Source organism: Vulpes lagopus, chromosome 7 (assembly GCF_018345385.1).
Source record: "Vulpes lagopus strain Blue_001 chromosome 7, ASM1834538v1, whole genome shotgun sequence".
NCBI lineage: Eukaryota > Metazoa > Chordata > Mammalia > Carnivora > Canidae > Vulpes > Vulpes lagopus.
Genome location: NC_054830.1, coordinates 43,923,002 through 43,939,304, shown reverse-complemented (window position 1 = coordinate 43,939,304; position 16,303 = coordinate 43,923,002). Strand labels below are relative to the sequence as shown.

The 16,303-nt window shown below is 39.0% G+C and overlaps 1 protein-coding gene across 1 annotated transcript in view; it reads left to right on the top strand.

Moving 5' to 3' along the window:
• The window catches only part of IL5RA (interleukin 5 receptor subunit alpha), a 47,292-nt gene that overhangs the window by 8,812 nt on the left and 22,177 nt on the right, over positions 1–16,303 (top strand). The window contains exons 2-7 of the mRNA XM_041762418.1: positions 5,232–5,294; positions 9,579–9,663; positions 11,367–11,512; positions 12,576–12,714; positions 15,360–15,513; positions 15,588–15,775. Coding sequence (XP_041618352.1) covers positions 5,232–5,294; positions 9,579–9,663; positions 11,367–11,512; positions 12,576–12,714; positions 15,360–15,513; positions 15,588–15,775 — 775 coding nt within the window. The remainder of the gene's footprint in view (positions 1–5,231; positions 5,295–9,578; positions 9,664–11,366; positions 11,513–12,575; positions 12,715–15,359; positions 15,514–15,587; positions 15,776–16,303) is intronic.

The following is a 16,303-nucleotide window of genomic DNA, read 5'->3' as shown; positions in this document are numbered from 1 at the left end:
CTGAGTCATATAGTAATTCTATATTTAACTTTCTAAGAAACTGCCAGACTGTCTTCCAAAGCATCTGTACCATTTTACATTCCCAGCAACAGTCTATGAGAGTTCTAATTTCTCCACATTGTCAACAACACTGTTAGTTGTCTTTCTGTTTTAACCATCCTAGTGGATGGGAAGAGGTATCTCCTTGTGGTTTTGATTTGCATTTTTCCAATGGATGATGTTGAGTACCTTTTCATGTATACCCTGGCTATTGGTGCATCTACTTTGGAGACATGTCCATTCAAATCGTGAGTCCGTTTTTCCTCGGGGTATTTGTCTTTTCATTGGTGAGTTCTAAGATTTCCTCATTTTTTCCTGGTTGCAAGTCCTGTACCAGATACGTAATTTGTAAATATTTTCCTCCATTCAGTGGGTTGTCTTCACTTTCTTTCTTTGCAGCACAAAAGCTCTTAATTCTACTGAAGTCCAACGTATCTACATTTTTTTTTGTTTTGGGAGCATGTTTAAGGAACCACTGCCTAATGTGAGGTCACTAAGATTTATGTCTATATTTTCTTCTAAAGAGTTTTATAGTTTTTAGTTCTCACTTTTAAGTATATCACTTCCTTGGACTTAATTTTTGGACATGGTATGAGGTAGGAGTTGAACACCATTCTCTTGTATATTCACATGCTATTTGTTAAAAAGACTGTTTCTTTCTCCACTGAATTGTCTTGGCATTCTTGTCAAGAATCCATCAATTGTAAATGTGAGAGCTTATTTCTGGACTCTCAGTTCTATTCCACTAATCTGTAGGCCTCTAATACTTTATTTTTTTATCTAAATTTATACAGAATAAAATATTTGCATATATAGGAGCATAAGAAGAAAATTAAGGGATATGTTAATCCCACTGCAGTAGATAAGCCATTGGTTCCAATTCATCACTGCCCTCTAGCAGCTGTACACATCCACACCCTTATCATGGCCTTATCATGTGGGTGGAGTAGACTATGGGCCAGATCCATTTGACTCTGGGTGTGGCCATGTAATCTGTTTTGATTCCTGGAATGTCAGTGAATGTGACTTAAGCAGATTCTTGAAACAGACTTGCACAGTTTGTCCTGCTTTCTTGAACTTTTGCTATCACCATAAAAAGAATCCTCCTTGGGTAGCCGTTGGTTCCAAGTGAATGGCAGATGCTTAGAATATGCATGGCCCCACTCTGTGATCTGGAGTCCAGCCAAATTTAGCCAGAGTCTAGTCAAAACTCAGACATTTGGGCAAGAAATAAATGCTTATCAATGTTTACCACTGTGGTGTTTGTGGGTGGTTGTTCTGTAGCAATAGCTAACTAATAACCTACCACTTAGAGATAACCACTCCTATCAGTTTGGTCTTTTGATCAAAAATGAAATTATGAAAAAAATCTATATCTATCTATCATCTATTCTCCTATTGTTTTTACTTAACATTTTACCATAATATCCTGTTATGAAAAGTTCTCAATAAACACTCCTTTTATTAACTACATATTTCAACCTTTGAAAGTTATTTTTCTGTCAACCATCCCCATATTAGTTTAACATTAAAAGTAAAGGTATAATGAATTTCACTCTTTTTCTCTCATATGAGTCTTGGTCTCCATTTCACATTTCTATGGAATGGATTTCTAGAAATAGACACTTTTAGTAAGCTTCTATAACCAGAGTCCAAGGTGGAGCCACTGAATCCTGAGATCCTTCCTGTTGTCCTATTCATATTTTCACCTATACTATTTGGCTGAACCCAGATTCCTTTTCTTCTACAAGAATACAGGCAAATTTGATTTTACTTAAAAAAATATTTTGAAGGATTCTTTCAGCATGTTCCATTATACTATCTTTAGACACGTACAGTTTATTCTAAAGAAGAAATCTGTTGCCACAAAAAGTAAATGATACAGAGCCCTCATTATCCTTCAGGCTACAGTGGAAATATGACATGGAGACAAAAATGTGAGCATACTTTTAAAATTATTATTGATAGGGATCCCTGGGTGGCGCAGCGGTTTGGCGCCTGCCTTTGGCCCAGGGCGTGATCCTGGAGACCCGGGATCGAATCCCACGTCGGGCTCCCGGTGCATGGAGCCTGCTTCTCCCTCTGCCTGTGTCTCTGCCTCTCTCTCTATCTCTCTGTGACTATCATAAATTTAAAAAAAAAAATAAATAAAATAAAATAAAATAAAATAAAATAAAATTATTATTGATAGAGTTGATAAAGGATCATATAATCCAAGAAGATGGTATCCAGGGTAGGAGCCAGATCTAACTTTCTTTATGTCCTTAATGGTGCCCAGCACTGTGCATAGCTGCATTCAGTAAATATTTCTTGAGTAAATGAATATAAGAAATATAGAGAACGTGAAAGTACACTTTCAAGCCAGAAATTATGGCCCTTGCAATGGTTAATGACTATTTTTAGGGCTTCTATAGTGACAAGTATGCTACACCTAAAATTAGATGTGTAGGATGTCAAAGAGTAGGTCCGAGGCAGATACTCGATCTCAACTTTTCTGGGTGCCTTCTGAGCAAAAAAAAAAAAAAAAAAAAAAATGGATCTCTTTCTCTCTCTCTCTCTGTTCCCTCTGCCACTTTCCCCTTCCCCAGGGAAAATCACAATTTTTCAAGTCATCCAAAAGGATTAATCTTATTTCATTTTGGCAACTGCTCCAGCAGATAGTTTAAGAAACCCACTCACTGTCCTTACACATTATCTACACGGAGCCTCCTGGGAAATATTATTCAGGGTACTTGGGATTCCTGTCTTGCAAACAGAACTGATCTCACCTGGCAGCTGCTTCCTGGCCCCCGCTCCCCTTCCTCCTGCGTTGGCTTCTCACAAACCATTGTCGCTCAGCTCCTCGGGCTAAGAGAGGAGGTCCTCTTACAAAGGCAATGACTCATACCTGGCTCAGACACTTTACAATAAGTGCTATTCTTACCCATGGACACTCCAGGTCACATTTTTTTTCCTTTAGCTTTGCTAGTCTATCACCTCAAAATTCCTGGACAAAAATGGAGCAATAAAGGAAAAAAGCTACTACTTAAATTAATGCATACTGAAGTGTCAGTGGAAGTGCTCTGCAGAGAACTGGGAGATGACAGGAGGGAGGAGGTCCTGGGCAGTACCACAGCCCCAACCGCCACTATCTGTCACAATTTGTATAGGACGAGCCAGGCTACAGCTGCCAGCAATTTATTACACTAAGAAACTCTCCTACCCTGGTACACACAACTATTTTTGAATGCAGGACCTGCTAGCAAAGAAGAGAAAGGCTAAGGCATTCTCTTCAGATCGGGAAGTGTGGCTAAAGCTCAGCATGCAAAGAAACCTAATAATTCCACATGCCCCATTCTTCGTGTTGTATCACCTGCCTGGCACTGTGTGGGTGACAGAGGTGCAATATGTACCTTAGCTGAATGAGGCCTCTAAAGAACTTAGAAATGCCATGCTCGAGAGTCCCTGCAGAAAACTTGATGACCTTGTCACCCAGAATAAATGTTACTCTCAGCTCCTGAAGAGAGCCAATCATCTTGAAAGAGAATGAACATGCAGACGAGACCGTTATCAGATAGTGGCTATCTGGACAAGAGAGATCCTTTCATTTCATTCATTTGGGAGTTGCTGCGGAGACTTGTCCATAATTGCTCTCACAAATGCTCCTGGACATGTGCTTAGAGATACTCTGTTGCCATCCCACGATAAAGCAAACTGCCTGTGAGTTTGTAACCATTACAGCTGTGATGATGAAACAGTAAAGAAGAACCGCCTCTAAGTCAAAAAGTGCACCCAGAGATAAGATTCATTTTCAATGCCCTCGCAGCTGCTTCTGATGGCATGGCCAGCGCACTTCTCACGCAGTGGGGATCCAAGGCTGATTCATCGCAAAGTGAGCAAATGCCTTTTTTTCTCTAAGATCACCCCCATGCTCCACCTCCTAATAATTTCATTACATGGGGAATTGAAGGGAGGAGGATAGGAAAAGTGAGAAATAATGATTTATAAATACATGTCAAACTTTTAAATAAAAAGGGGAAACAAAACCACTTATAACTATTATTAGCAGGGGCAGAACTAATAATGGTGCTATAAAACATCTATCAGGCAGGTCATATCGATTCTGGGCATAGTGTTCTATTCTTGTGTCCTTATAACTCAGCTGAGTAACTGAGGAGGGCAAATCCACGGCAAGGTGAGTCATACTAACAAAACATCTATGGTTTTTGTTGACCTTTATACAGGGGGGCTTGTATTGCTATTGCTGCAGATACTTTGAGGATTAAAATGAAAATATATACTCTGCCAAGATCTATTTAAAAACACCGGAGTTTAGAAAACAAGGTGTAGGAGTTAATGAAACATCTTGGTGAGGATGTTTCAGAGTTAATTTAAAAAGCTACAAATTAAGAAACAACAGCAAAAAGGAGATGATTGCATTGCTTCTAACTGAAGGCATTCCACTTTTTTGTTTCTCCTGGGGGGTTCTGGGATTTTCAAGATTGTTTGACCTGACGTGAGACGTACAATAATTTGAAGTATCTAAAATATAAATAGCTAAAATATCTCACTTGATTTTGTTAATTATTTGCCCAAAGCAACATAAATTTCTTTTTATATACATAGGAGAAATGGATGAAAAATTGTAAAAAGTGGAAGAAAAGCAAAAATCCCTCAATCCCCCACGAGCCTACCATTCATAAACACATGAAAAGTGACCACTTTTATGGCCATATTGATTAATATATTTGATACTCAATTTAATGGATTATCATGCCAAAAATTTCGTTACCTGGTACAATTTTTATTTTGTATGAAAGGCTATGTGCTCTTTTGTAGTTATTGAAAAATATATTAATGTATGTAGCTATTTGTTCATTTAAAGTTTGCACTTCAAAACACAATAAAGATTTGGAAATCAAATCACCTCATTTGTTTTCATTACTTGAACTGCTACTTGGGGAAATTTTTAGGCAAGGTACCAAATATATCACATGTCCCACCAAACGGACCAGGCTTGTTAATATGCTCCCAGCCTGCTGTGCTCTGGCCTCTCCGTCCCCATACTAGGTTTTACCCTACCGAGCTGGACTTGGTAGGCTAGTGTATTAATTTGCTTCTCTTCTTTCCAGGGCCAGGAACATTTAGCATCTGCCCTGTGCCTGACACAGTGCTAGGTGTTGGGGCTGCAGCCAAACGCACAGACAGGATGAATCTGGTCCTGGCCCTCTGCTATTGAGCATGGTCATCGGAAACAAGAGGATCACCAGATCCAGGTATGCCCAGGAATGGGGGATCACACAGGGGATAGCAAGTCTCATCATATGGGATTAGCTGGTAGACATTTAACCACCGTTGGGAGATTAGCAGCCAAGTCCTTCTTCCTGCATCTTCCAAATGCTCAGGTTGATGGCACCATTTCTACCTTGGCTGAAGATAATTTTATGTCTGTATAGGGCAACAATTTGAATCCATGAGTTACATTTTATGACTATTTCAGAAAATTAACCAAAATCCAGGAATAGTAAGAAAAAAATTGCATGCATTCTATGTGGCCCTTATAACTAATTTATACTTTTAGGAAGCCTGCACAGTTTTTCATTTGGGGGTTAATGCAACATACCTAAGTGCTAAAGGTGTCATTTGCATTTTACACCTTGGTGTATTTATTTATTTTTCATCCCTCAAGAGATGAGTTTTATTGCTGATTACACTGTACAGGAAAAAAAAAAGAGGAAGTAAAAAAGTAAACTCTTTACTTTTAAGAGCCTAACAGAGCATGAATCCTCTCAGTTGCTTTTCAATTTCTATGCACTGAGGTTGAGTCTGGAATTAGGTGTCACCACAAGTGACTCAAAAACGCTCTAAAAACAGGGTTGCATACACAACTTTGGTTATAAAACAAATGCCCCCCAGCAAGAAAAAAAAAGTTGAAAAGAAAAAAAGAGGGGAAAATATTCTTAAGTCTGAACTTCAGTAGAATTTAACAAATTCTTAGGAACACTGGGGAAATCCATTGCCAATTGCCAAAACTTTACCCAACTTTCTAGATACATCTATGGTACAAGAGGTTGTGCTCCTGTTTTTTCCCAAATTTCCAACATAACACTGGAAGTCAGATTCTTAAAAAGCACTCGAGGAACTTTAGGTAGCCTCAATGAAATGTCACATGAACAAGAAGCCTATGATATCTCTAAGACTTGAGTTTGTATTTGTGATGATTGTAAGTAGGCCCGTATTTGCTTCATTCTGCTCAATTTGAATACTATTTTAACAACTTGATAGTTTTCTGGTAAATTTTAATTGGCAGCCATGAGAGGTAGTTCATCACATTGTCATTTTGATATATTTTTTTAAGCTAGAGAGGTAGTGAAAGGTTGCCCAGCTGACATTTATTTAACAATATATCTTTGGGTTAAAAACATGACCCAAAGAGATTTGGGTCATTTTTCCAGCAATGGTAATTGCTATGCCTGGGACCAGATATATAAGGGGCCATGGACAAAGGCTGGAGGAGCTTTCAGGGAACAGACCAGAGAATGAACAGGATTACAGAAAATACGAGTCAACTGCCAAAGCTCCAGTCTTGGGGGGAGTTGATCTGGCTCACAAAAAAACTGTCATTCGCACTAATATTTTGACTTCTATTTGAGTATCTTGTGTTGTCTACAGGACACATGGTTTGTTGTATCACCTTTTTGAATGGAAAATGTCACAATGAGATGTGAAAAAAAGCATATGACTGTTTTACAGCAAAAAAATTAATCATTGAAAAAGTTTTGAGTGATTGAATATGAAAAATAATTCTATTTCCTGTAGCTATAGCATCAGAATACATAACAAATTCTAGGGGAGGGTGCTTGGTTATGTAAAATATTCAATTATCTCCCCACTTAGATATTCAACAGTTTTATCTCTTCAATTACTTAACTGTGAAGGACAAATAGGTATTTGGTCATAACATACTAATTACTTTGTCAGTCAGTACAAGTCACTAGGAAATAACAATCTTGCATTTTTTTTTCTGACCTAGAATTCCTCTTAATGACAATTAGTGCAAAGTTAGAGCATATATAACATCATTTCAGGAAATGCTGACATTTCAAAGACATGACCTTCTTGCAGAGGAAACTGTCTTTGTTGTCATTTGTTAAGGGTTTTTTGGGTTTTATTTTTGTATCTTTGCTTCTCAGGCTCAGCAAATTACTAATTTAACTCGTTAACATTCTTCCTTGTTGAAAAATTTTAAAGTATTAAAATACCTGCTTTTATTGTCCTTGTCATTTTTAAAATTGCTTCTTCGTTTTGTGGGATGAGAGTAAGATAAAATTATTTTTATCAAAAGTAGTACAATTCTGATTAGCAATACCTAAGCTTATTTGAAAAAGAAGTTGGAATGATTTGTATGTTTCTATCTTCTATACCGTGATATTTTACTGATTTCATTATGAAAAGTGAGTTAATAAGTTGGTTAAATAGTAAGCTAAAAAATAATAATTAAGAATTTCTTTTCTTGACACTAAGCCAAAAGCCCAATTTCTGTAGTTCTATCAACATTATATTTACCAAATACCAACCCATTTAACTAGATTTTTAAAAGATATTTTGTTTTTAAATAATCGCTTTACCCAATGTGGGGCTCAAACTCACAGCCCTGAGATCAAGAGCCACATGCTCTTCCAACTGAGCCAGCCAGTCACCACCTTTCAAATAAATTCTTTAAACTGAAAACTAGAAGTTGTTTAAATTAGCACAGAACAACAAAAAAAATTAGCACGGAACATAGGCTTTGCTGTTGAAAAATCCAAGATTGGGTCTAAATTCCATTATTTATTGTTTGATCTTGGCAATTGTTGTTTGATCTTTGGCAAATTTTTTAACCTTTTAGACTCCTTTTCTTCATTGTAAATTGGCTAATTACCATTTGGGTCCCCCACTAAATCACAGGAGGTGCATAGAGACTAAGGAGGAACTGCTTGGTAAAAGCCACAGTGGCACACAAAAATTCCTTAAAATCCAGTTCATATGAAAATGCCTTTCAATATCTTCAGAAAACACTCAAGATTTCTAATCTATAATTCCTGACAAGGGATCAACTCCCTTCAATGATGTGTCAAACAAGATGCTGACATTAACACACACTCTTTCCAGGAGCCAAGCTAAGTCATTATAACATTACTACTCTAGATTCAGTTTCATTGTTCAGTTGTCCCAAGTAGGGAGAAAGACTGCTTTTATTTTCTTCAGATCTGTAACTATGTTTTTCAATTCCTTGTATGGCCTGCGCCTATTTGGATTCATCAAAATATTCAACCTCTCCTCTTAAACTCAAAGTGTCATAAATTTATTCCAGGTTTGTGATACAAAGTTTTTTCCCACATTAAAATTGTTTTAGGTTTAAACTTCTTGTCATGTTGGTCCGCATTTAAGTACTTTTTTTTTTTTTTAATTTTATTTATTTATGATAGGCACACAGTGAGAGAGAGAGAAGCAGAGACACAGGCAGAGGGAGAAGCAGGCTCCATGCACCGGGAGCCCGACATGGGATTCGATCCCGGGTCTCCAGGATCGCGCCCTGGGCCAAAGGCAGGCGCTAAACCGCTGCGCCACCCAGGGATCCCCGCATTTAAGTACTTTTTAATGAAAATTGTAATGGTGCTTATTTTCAATCTGATTAGCAGTGACTCGAATTTTTACTGTTCAAAGATCTCTGGTCTTCCGCTCAATACCTGACCTCTCCAACTTAAGTTTTGCTCTTCTGGCTTTGCCCTCACTGGGTATTCCACTTTGTGTGGGTCAAGAACTCTAGTTAAGGGGCGCCTGGATGGCTCAGTTGACCAACTCTTGGTTTCTCTCAGGTCGTGATCTCAGGGTCATGAAATGGAGCCCCGCATTGGGCTCTGTGCTTAGTGCCAAGTCAGCTTGGGACTCTCCCTCTCCTTCTGCCCCTCCCCACTGCTTGAGTGCATGTGTTCTCTCTCTCTCTCTCTTTCTCTTTCTCTCCCCCTCTGAAATAAATAAATCTTAAAGAACAACAAAAAGAATTCTGGTTAATTCTTCAGGAGTCAATTCAGAAGTCTCTTGGCTCCTAATGTACCCCATTCACACCTTTATTACAACTATGTTTAACTGGACCACAATTATTCATTTACATTTCATCCTGCTCCTCAGACTATGAAACCACATGTTAAAACCCAAGATTTGTTCATATTTGTATTTCTAGCACATAATAGTTCATAACTGTTAAATGGGAAAATGACTACATTTTACATTAAAAGGTAGTTTCTGAGCAGCCGGGGTGGCTCAGCGGTTTAGCACCTCCTTCAGCCCAGGGCCTGATCCTGGAGACCGGGAATCAAGTCCCATGTCGGGCTCCCTGCGTGGAGCCTGCTTCTCCCTCTGCCTGTGTCTCTGCCTCTCTCTGTGTGTGTCTCTCTCTCATGAATAAATAAAATCTTATAAATAAATAAATAAATAGATAGATAGATAGATAGAAGCTTCCAATTTTTCTTAAAAATTGTACCTGTTTATTTGGATCTACATCCTTTTGTTTTCTGTAGGATGTGATTATCATGGCACCTGCATTACTGATTCTATTGTGGGCTACAGTGATACTGAAAGCAGACTTACTTCCTGATAAAAAATGTAGGTACCATCTATTAAATTCAGTAGTATTTCTTTTTTTTTTTTTTTTTTTTAAAGTACATTACAGGGCAGGCCCAGTGGCTCAACAATTTAGCGCTGCTTTCAGCCCAGGCCCTGATCCTGGAGACCCAGGATTGAGTCCCACGTCGGGCTCCCCGCATGGAACCTGCTTCTCCCTCTGCCTGTGTCTCTGCCTCTCTCTCTCTCTCCCTTTCTGTGTCTCTCATGAATAAATAAATAAAATCTTTAAAAAAAATAAAGTACATTACAAAAATATAGCATTATTTTTCCCTAAATAATCCCTCAATTAGGAAATTATGTATGGGTTTTTTAAAAGAAGAATATTTATTCTTATCAGAATACAAAGCCTTTGAATATGCTGTACTTTAAGAAAGCAAAGTTGGCTAGAATGCAAGTTTTATACTACAATGGGGAATCATATTCCAAGTGTGGGTATACGGGCACTATAGAATAATAAAGCTAAAGCTGATGACCACATGTGGAATGCCCTTCCATGCAAGGAGTTAATTACAAGTCCTCACAACAAAAGAATAAAAACCTTACGCTATGATCAATGGATTTCATATAAGGACAGAGCCTAAGAAAAGAAAATTGTCACATGGTCTATATGTAGTGTTGTCTGAGAGAACTTTCTATGATAAGGACACTGTTCTATATCCTCATTGTACAATGTAGTAGGTACTACACATAAGTCAATACAGAGTAGTTGGAATATGGCTCATGCAACCAAGGTAATGAACATTTGGTTTAACTCACATTTAAATAGTCCATATATGGCCAGTGGCTACCATAATGGACAGAGCAGTATAGATGGAGCCCAACCAGTCCTGTATGTGGCAAGTACAGACACAGAGTTGTAGGAGGTATTAAAAATTAAAGGTCAATGGAAATATCCTAACCAGGTAGTAAATAAGTAAAATTCGGTTTCATAATGATCTGTACAATATTATCCTAGTTTTAGGAAAAAATTTAACAAGTTATAGCAACATAAACCATGGACAAAAAATAATGAATATATCACATTTTAACACTATTCTCAGTTGCAGGATTACAGGTAATTTTTCTTTCTTTTTTCTTTCTTTCCTCACCTGTGCTTTCCAAAATTTCTAAAATGAACAGGCATTGATTTTGTAATTTAGAGGAAAGCTTTTATTTTGAAAACAAAGTGGTTCATTAAAGAAAAAAACCCGCTTTTCTATTAATGCCTAAGTAGTTTTGCTCACAAATTGTTTCATAATGAGAAACAAATTAATTTTATATCATGAACCAATGCATATACAAATATTTAAGTATATTCATGTAGTGGAAATAAGAGGTTCAGGAAATAATTGTATTTTCTTCAAAGTCATTAAAAACAATTCTAGCCACAAACCAGTAAGTTTTTGCAGTCAATTTTATAGATAGTGGACCTCAGTTTGAAAACTATAGTTACAATGAATGATAAATGAAAATATTCATTGTTTCAGTCTAAAAAAAACCCCTATATATGCTATAGGTAAATGTCTGGGCAAGGTTAGAAAGATAATGAGTTAAAAGCAGTTTTAAGTCAACTTTTTCTGAAATCATTTTATTATACCTTCTAATAATCATAACATCCTACAACAGACAATAATCATACTGTAAAAATTTACAAGTGCTGCCTCCGTAAAATTGAACATCACGTTCCTTCTTTTCATCAGCAGCTTTACTTCTCCCACCTACCAACTTCACCATTACAGTTATTGGTCTAGCCCAAGTCCTTTTACGTTGGGAACCAAATCCTGATCAAGAACCAAAGAACGTGGAACTAGGCTATCACGTGAGAATAAATGCTCCACAAGAAGAAGATGTAAGTATTTATTCTGACAATTGTCCTTATTTAGAGTCAATTTTAACTGCGTTTTCCCTATCAAATGAAATTTTAAGTCACACACACACACACACACACACACACACACACACACACACACACACACAATTGACTCAAGAGTTTTCTGTTCAGCTCCGAGGAAGAGTAGGGTGTGTCTGTTGAAATGACCATGAGCTAGTGCCATGCATGTTGCTTAGCATTGATAGCAGCACAGAACATTTTAACTTTGCCATGATTCTTTGACTACAAAAAGAAAGTTAAGTGGCTTTGAGGGTAAATTGGATCTAATACTTTAAAACAGGCAAAGAGAAAAAGAGAAGAGAGCAGTAGAGTACAACGGGAGGCAGTGGAAGGCCTAACCAGAGAGAGGCCAATTTCAACCACTTTCTGACTTGGCAACCTTGGGCCAATCACTGTGTGTGTGTGTGTGTGTGTGTGTGTGTGTGTGTGTGTATTTTACCGCAGGAATTATCTTAAAGCACCTAATATCTAGGAGATGTGCAGTAAAATGAAATAAAGGGAAAAGCAATTAGTATTAGCTATGTTTTCAGTCAATACAGAATTCTCGAGAATTTCCCCTATCTTTATACGGTAACTTTTTACCTCTGGGGAGGAGACTGGGACTACAGATGATGGTTGAAGTGAGTGTGAGCCTTAATCATAGTATTTTGTTTGTTTTTATAGGAATGTGTTCATGTATCATTGAGGACTTAATTATTACATTATTATTATACTGTATTTTCTTTTAATGCCCAAATGCTAGAATTGGGTAATTTATTTTTGCTCACTTTTTAAACTCATCTTTGTTGAGGTATGAATGGCGTGTAAAAAGCTGTACATATTTACATAACTCGATGTGTTTGAGGATAAGCATATATGTACCCATGAAATCATGTGCTTATTTTTTTTCCTAGCCAAACTAGTTCATTGCATTTTATTTACGTGCCATTTAAAAAGTGGAAGAAAATGCCTATTGGATTAAAATAACTCTCTTGATGCTCTTTCCCTTTTCTGTATCATGACTTGTGGGGTTTATTTTTAGTATGAAACCAGAAACACTGAAAGCAAACTCGTAACCGTTCTTCATCAAGGCTTTTCAGCAAGTGTGCAGACCATCCCATGGGATGGCCACTCCCTCCTGCCAAGCAACTGGGTTTCTGCCAAGCTTAAAGCCCCACCAGGTAAGGCAGGCTCCTCATTGGCTTATATTTTATTCCTGACCTTGCAGGTGAGGCAAAGTTGGAAAACCAAGTGGCTTTTCCTTTCCGTAGTCAGTCAGCAGCTCCTGCCAAGTGTTTTTCCTCCTCATCGACATCCTAACTGAAGCTGTGATCACTTAGGGCCCTAACCCACCCACCCTATTGCAGCTGGAGCATCTCTGCAGATGTGGCTTACACTGCTCACTCTCTGGCTCCAAAGTCAGAGGGTCAGCAGCAAAATCAAGGCCAATCAGGTCTTTCGTAATTGCTAAGACCTTTTCCAACCATGCCCTACATGATTCCTCTGCTGTTGTCAGATTGCTAAACATTGACACTCCCTCCCCCCCACCCCCCGCCCCATACACACACACAGCAACCCATTCTTGCCTTAGAGGTTTTGCTTTCTTGGATTCATCTCTCACTGCTTTTCTGAATCCTTTCCATACTTCAAAGCCCAAAGCAAGTTGTACCACCTCTACAAAGGCCTTTGACTTTTCATCGTATACACTGAAGGATACTCTTCTTCCTCAAAATCCATTCATGGGCTGGGTGACTCATTGGGCACATATGACATTATCTTTCACAGATAAATAGATTTATACACTGCCACCTCTGAAAAGAAACCTGGTGGGGGCAGGGATAGGGTCTCACGCTTCACTGAGCCAGGAGAATGAACACTGCATGCTTTAGAAGGAGGGTTCCCTGCTGTCCTGTTTGTGGAGTTCTGCATTCTATGACTTTTCATACCAGACTGAAGAGAGCTGCTGATGGTTCACAGAAGCCACAACGCCGAACCACCTACGGTGAAAGGGGACAGATAGCATCCACGGTCTATACTGTCCTTTGCTGAAAATTAGATTTTCTAAGACGTAGAATTGGTGATACTTGTGATTAAACCCTTGGAATCTCTCTCTCTCTCTCTCTCTCTCTCACACACACACACACACACACACACACACACACACACACACACACACAAACACACGCACCAGGGAAAGAGAGGAGAGAAGGATCACCAAGTCCCAGGTTATGTGAGTGTACCTGGTAACAATTGTCTTGGCCAGTTTGACCCATGGGTAATCATCCAACCGGTGCCTTGTCATATCACTGTGTGAAAAGGCTACACACCCCCTGAACTGTGTCGATGGGTGAGAGCAACACTGTGAGGATCTTCCCGTTCAGTCATCATTATAACATGCTGCCCAGACCACATAGCAGCCAATTCACAATGACCTTGATTCCAAGTTCAGAGACTAATCCAAGTTAAAAGACAAGATTACAAATACAGACCTTTGTGTGGCTTACCTTAAACTCTTTTACCACGTCTCAAGTAATAACAGGACTACACCTGTAATGGCATCTTTCAGAATTACATTTCTGCAATTCTAATTATTCTCTGACCATGCCAATATACACTGACACAAATGAAAAATTAATTCTCACTTGAATCAGACTGAATTCATACCAAATAATTCCTTGGAAGAGATGTGGGAGACAAACATTACAGGAGCCTCCAAACCATACCTGGGCATGGAACGTCTGGTCATTTAGTATATGGACACTACATTGAGTACAAGGCATACACATAGATCTATATATGTTTGTTGTATATGAATATATAGAAACAAACTGTCTGATAGTACATGGTAATCGTACAAAGTAGCCAGTGTCCCTTTTGTGGAACTTCTCTGCAGACTAAAAGTGTCTGTCTTTTCCTCCTTGAACTACACTGGCTGACAGTGATAAATGTGATCATAGGATTGACTTAAACGAAGCTAAGACCACTTCTTTCCTTCAATGTTTAATCTAAGGCTCCCACTTTGATGAGGTCCTCCCTGCTCCTCAGCCCAAAGTTTTTTCCCCTTCCCTAGCAAGCACAAGGCCCGTCACCACACGTGTTCCAAAGCCTCAGCATCCATGGTGACAATGTGGTCTGTAATGAAAGCAAGGCTTTCCAGTCAAATAATCTTCAGAAATCCTGGGTGCAATGAACATAATGCATTTGGTGAAAAATCATAATATTCTCTTAACATCTTTGCACATTAAGGAGGACTTCAACATGCTACTATGCACAGAGTCTCCAAAGAAGTGTTATTATTTTGTAGCGTTGCCAGACCCACTTCCTCCGGAGTGGCAATCTGTGTTATTCATGACATATTGGGGTGCGACCTAATGAATCACACAATTCTAGGCTGGAAAGCAGCACTAGAGACCTTCCTCTCCCAACTCTCCCGTTTCTAGTTGGAAAAACTGAGGCCCAGAAGTGTCACAGCTCGTTATTGAAACATATGGCATTAGAATACCAAGGTTGCTGGGCCCCAAGCTCTGAATGACAATCTCTTGTATTGCTCTTAAATATTCATACAAGTATGCCCCCCCCCCACACACACACCTGTGGCCCAAAGTAGCTGGAAAGCTTTTTAATGCCAGAAACTCAGGCTTCATAATCCTAGCTTCATCCCCCAGTAAACCGGCCCTCTGCAAATAGGTTTCTATACATTTGTGATAACAGTTACTTTGTCATGGTCAGATGTTCCCCCTCAGTACAGTTTCAGAGGAAGTACAAATTTAAAAGCTGTCATGGCAATATTTTGTTCTTATTTTTGACCATCTTATTGACTATCCAGGGTCTCCCGGAACCTCGATTGTGAATTTAACGTGTACCACAAACACAGTATTCAATAACTCTAATCCGTTAAGACCCTACCAAGTCTCTCTGCACTGTACCTGGCTGGTTGGCAAGGATGCCTCGGAGGATACACAATATTTCCTCTACTACAGGTGAGTACCTATTTTTGCTCATGCAAATGCATCATTTCCTCTAGTCTTAAAAACTTATGAGTGCTTCAATTTAGGTATGGCTCCATGACCGAAGAATGCCAAGAGTACAGGAAAGACATCCTGAAGAGAAATATTGCGTGCTGGTTTCCGAGGACTTTTATCAGTAGCAGAGGGAGTGACTCACTGGCAGTGCAAGTAAAGGGCTCGAGCAAGCATACTATAATCAAGCCCTTTGATCAGCTATTTGCTCTTCATGAAATTGGTAAGGTACACGTAATTCAAAGCTGAAATCACCAAATTGCAGAATCCCAGCATTGGAAGGGTTTATAAGGATCCCCTAGTTTGACTAATTTTCCGATGCTAAGTGAACATCTGTCCCCCTGCCTGACAACCCGGGGGCCAGCTCTCTCAACCTCAGCACCACTATTTATGGTTGGATACATGGTCTTGCAGGAGCTGTCCTGTGCCTTGCAGGATTTTTAGCAGCATCCTTGGTCTCTACCTACTAGACCAGTAGCATCCTCCTCCCACCAGCTATGACAACAAAATGTCTCCCAAGATTTCTAAATGTCCCATGGGGGACAGAATGTCTACCACGTGAGAATCACTGAACCAGGGAGTGTGAACTCACTGCTGAAGGAAGCAGCCCTTTCTCAGCTCTGACTCATTTCATGAACTTTCTGCCCATTGGGCCTGTGATGGACTGGTAACACCTCCAAATAATTCTCATCCCTTTTCTTACAAGATGGCCTCAGAGCTAGCCAAAGACAGCCAGCTTTCTCATCCTAAG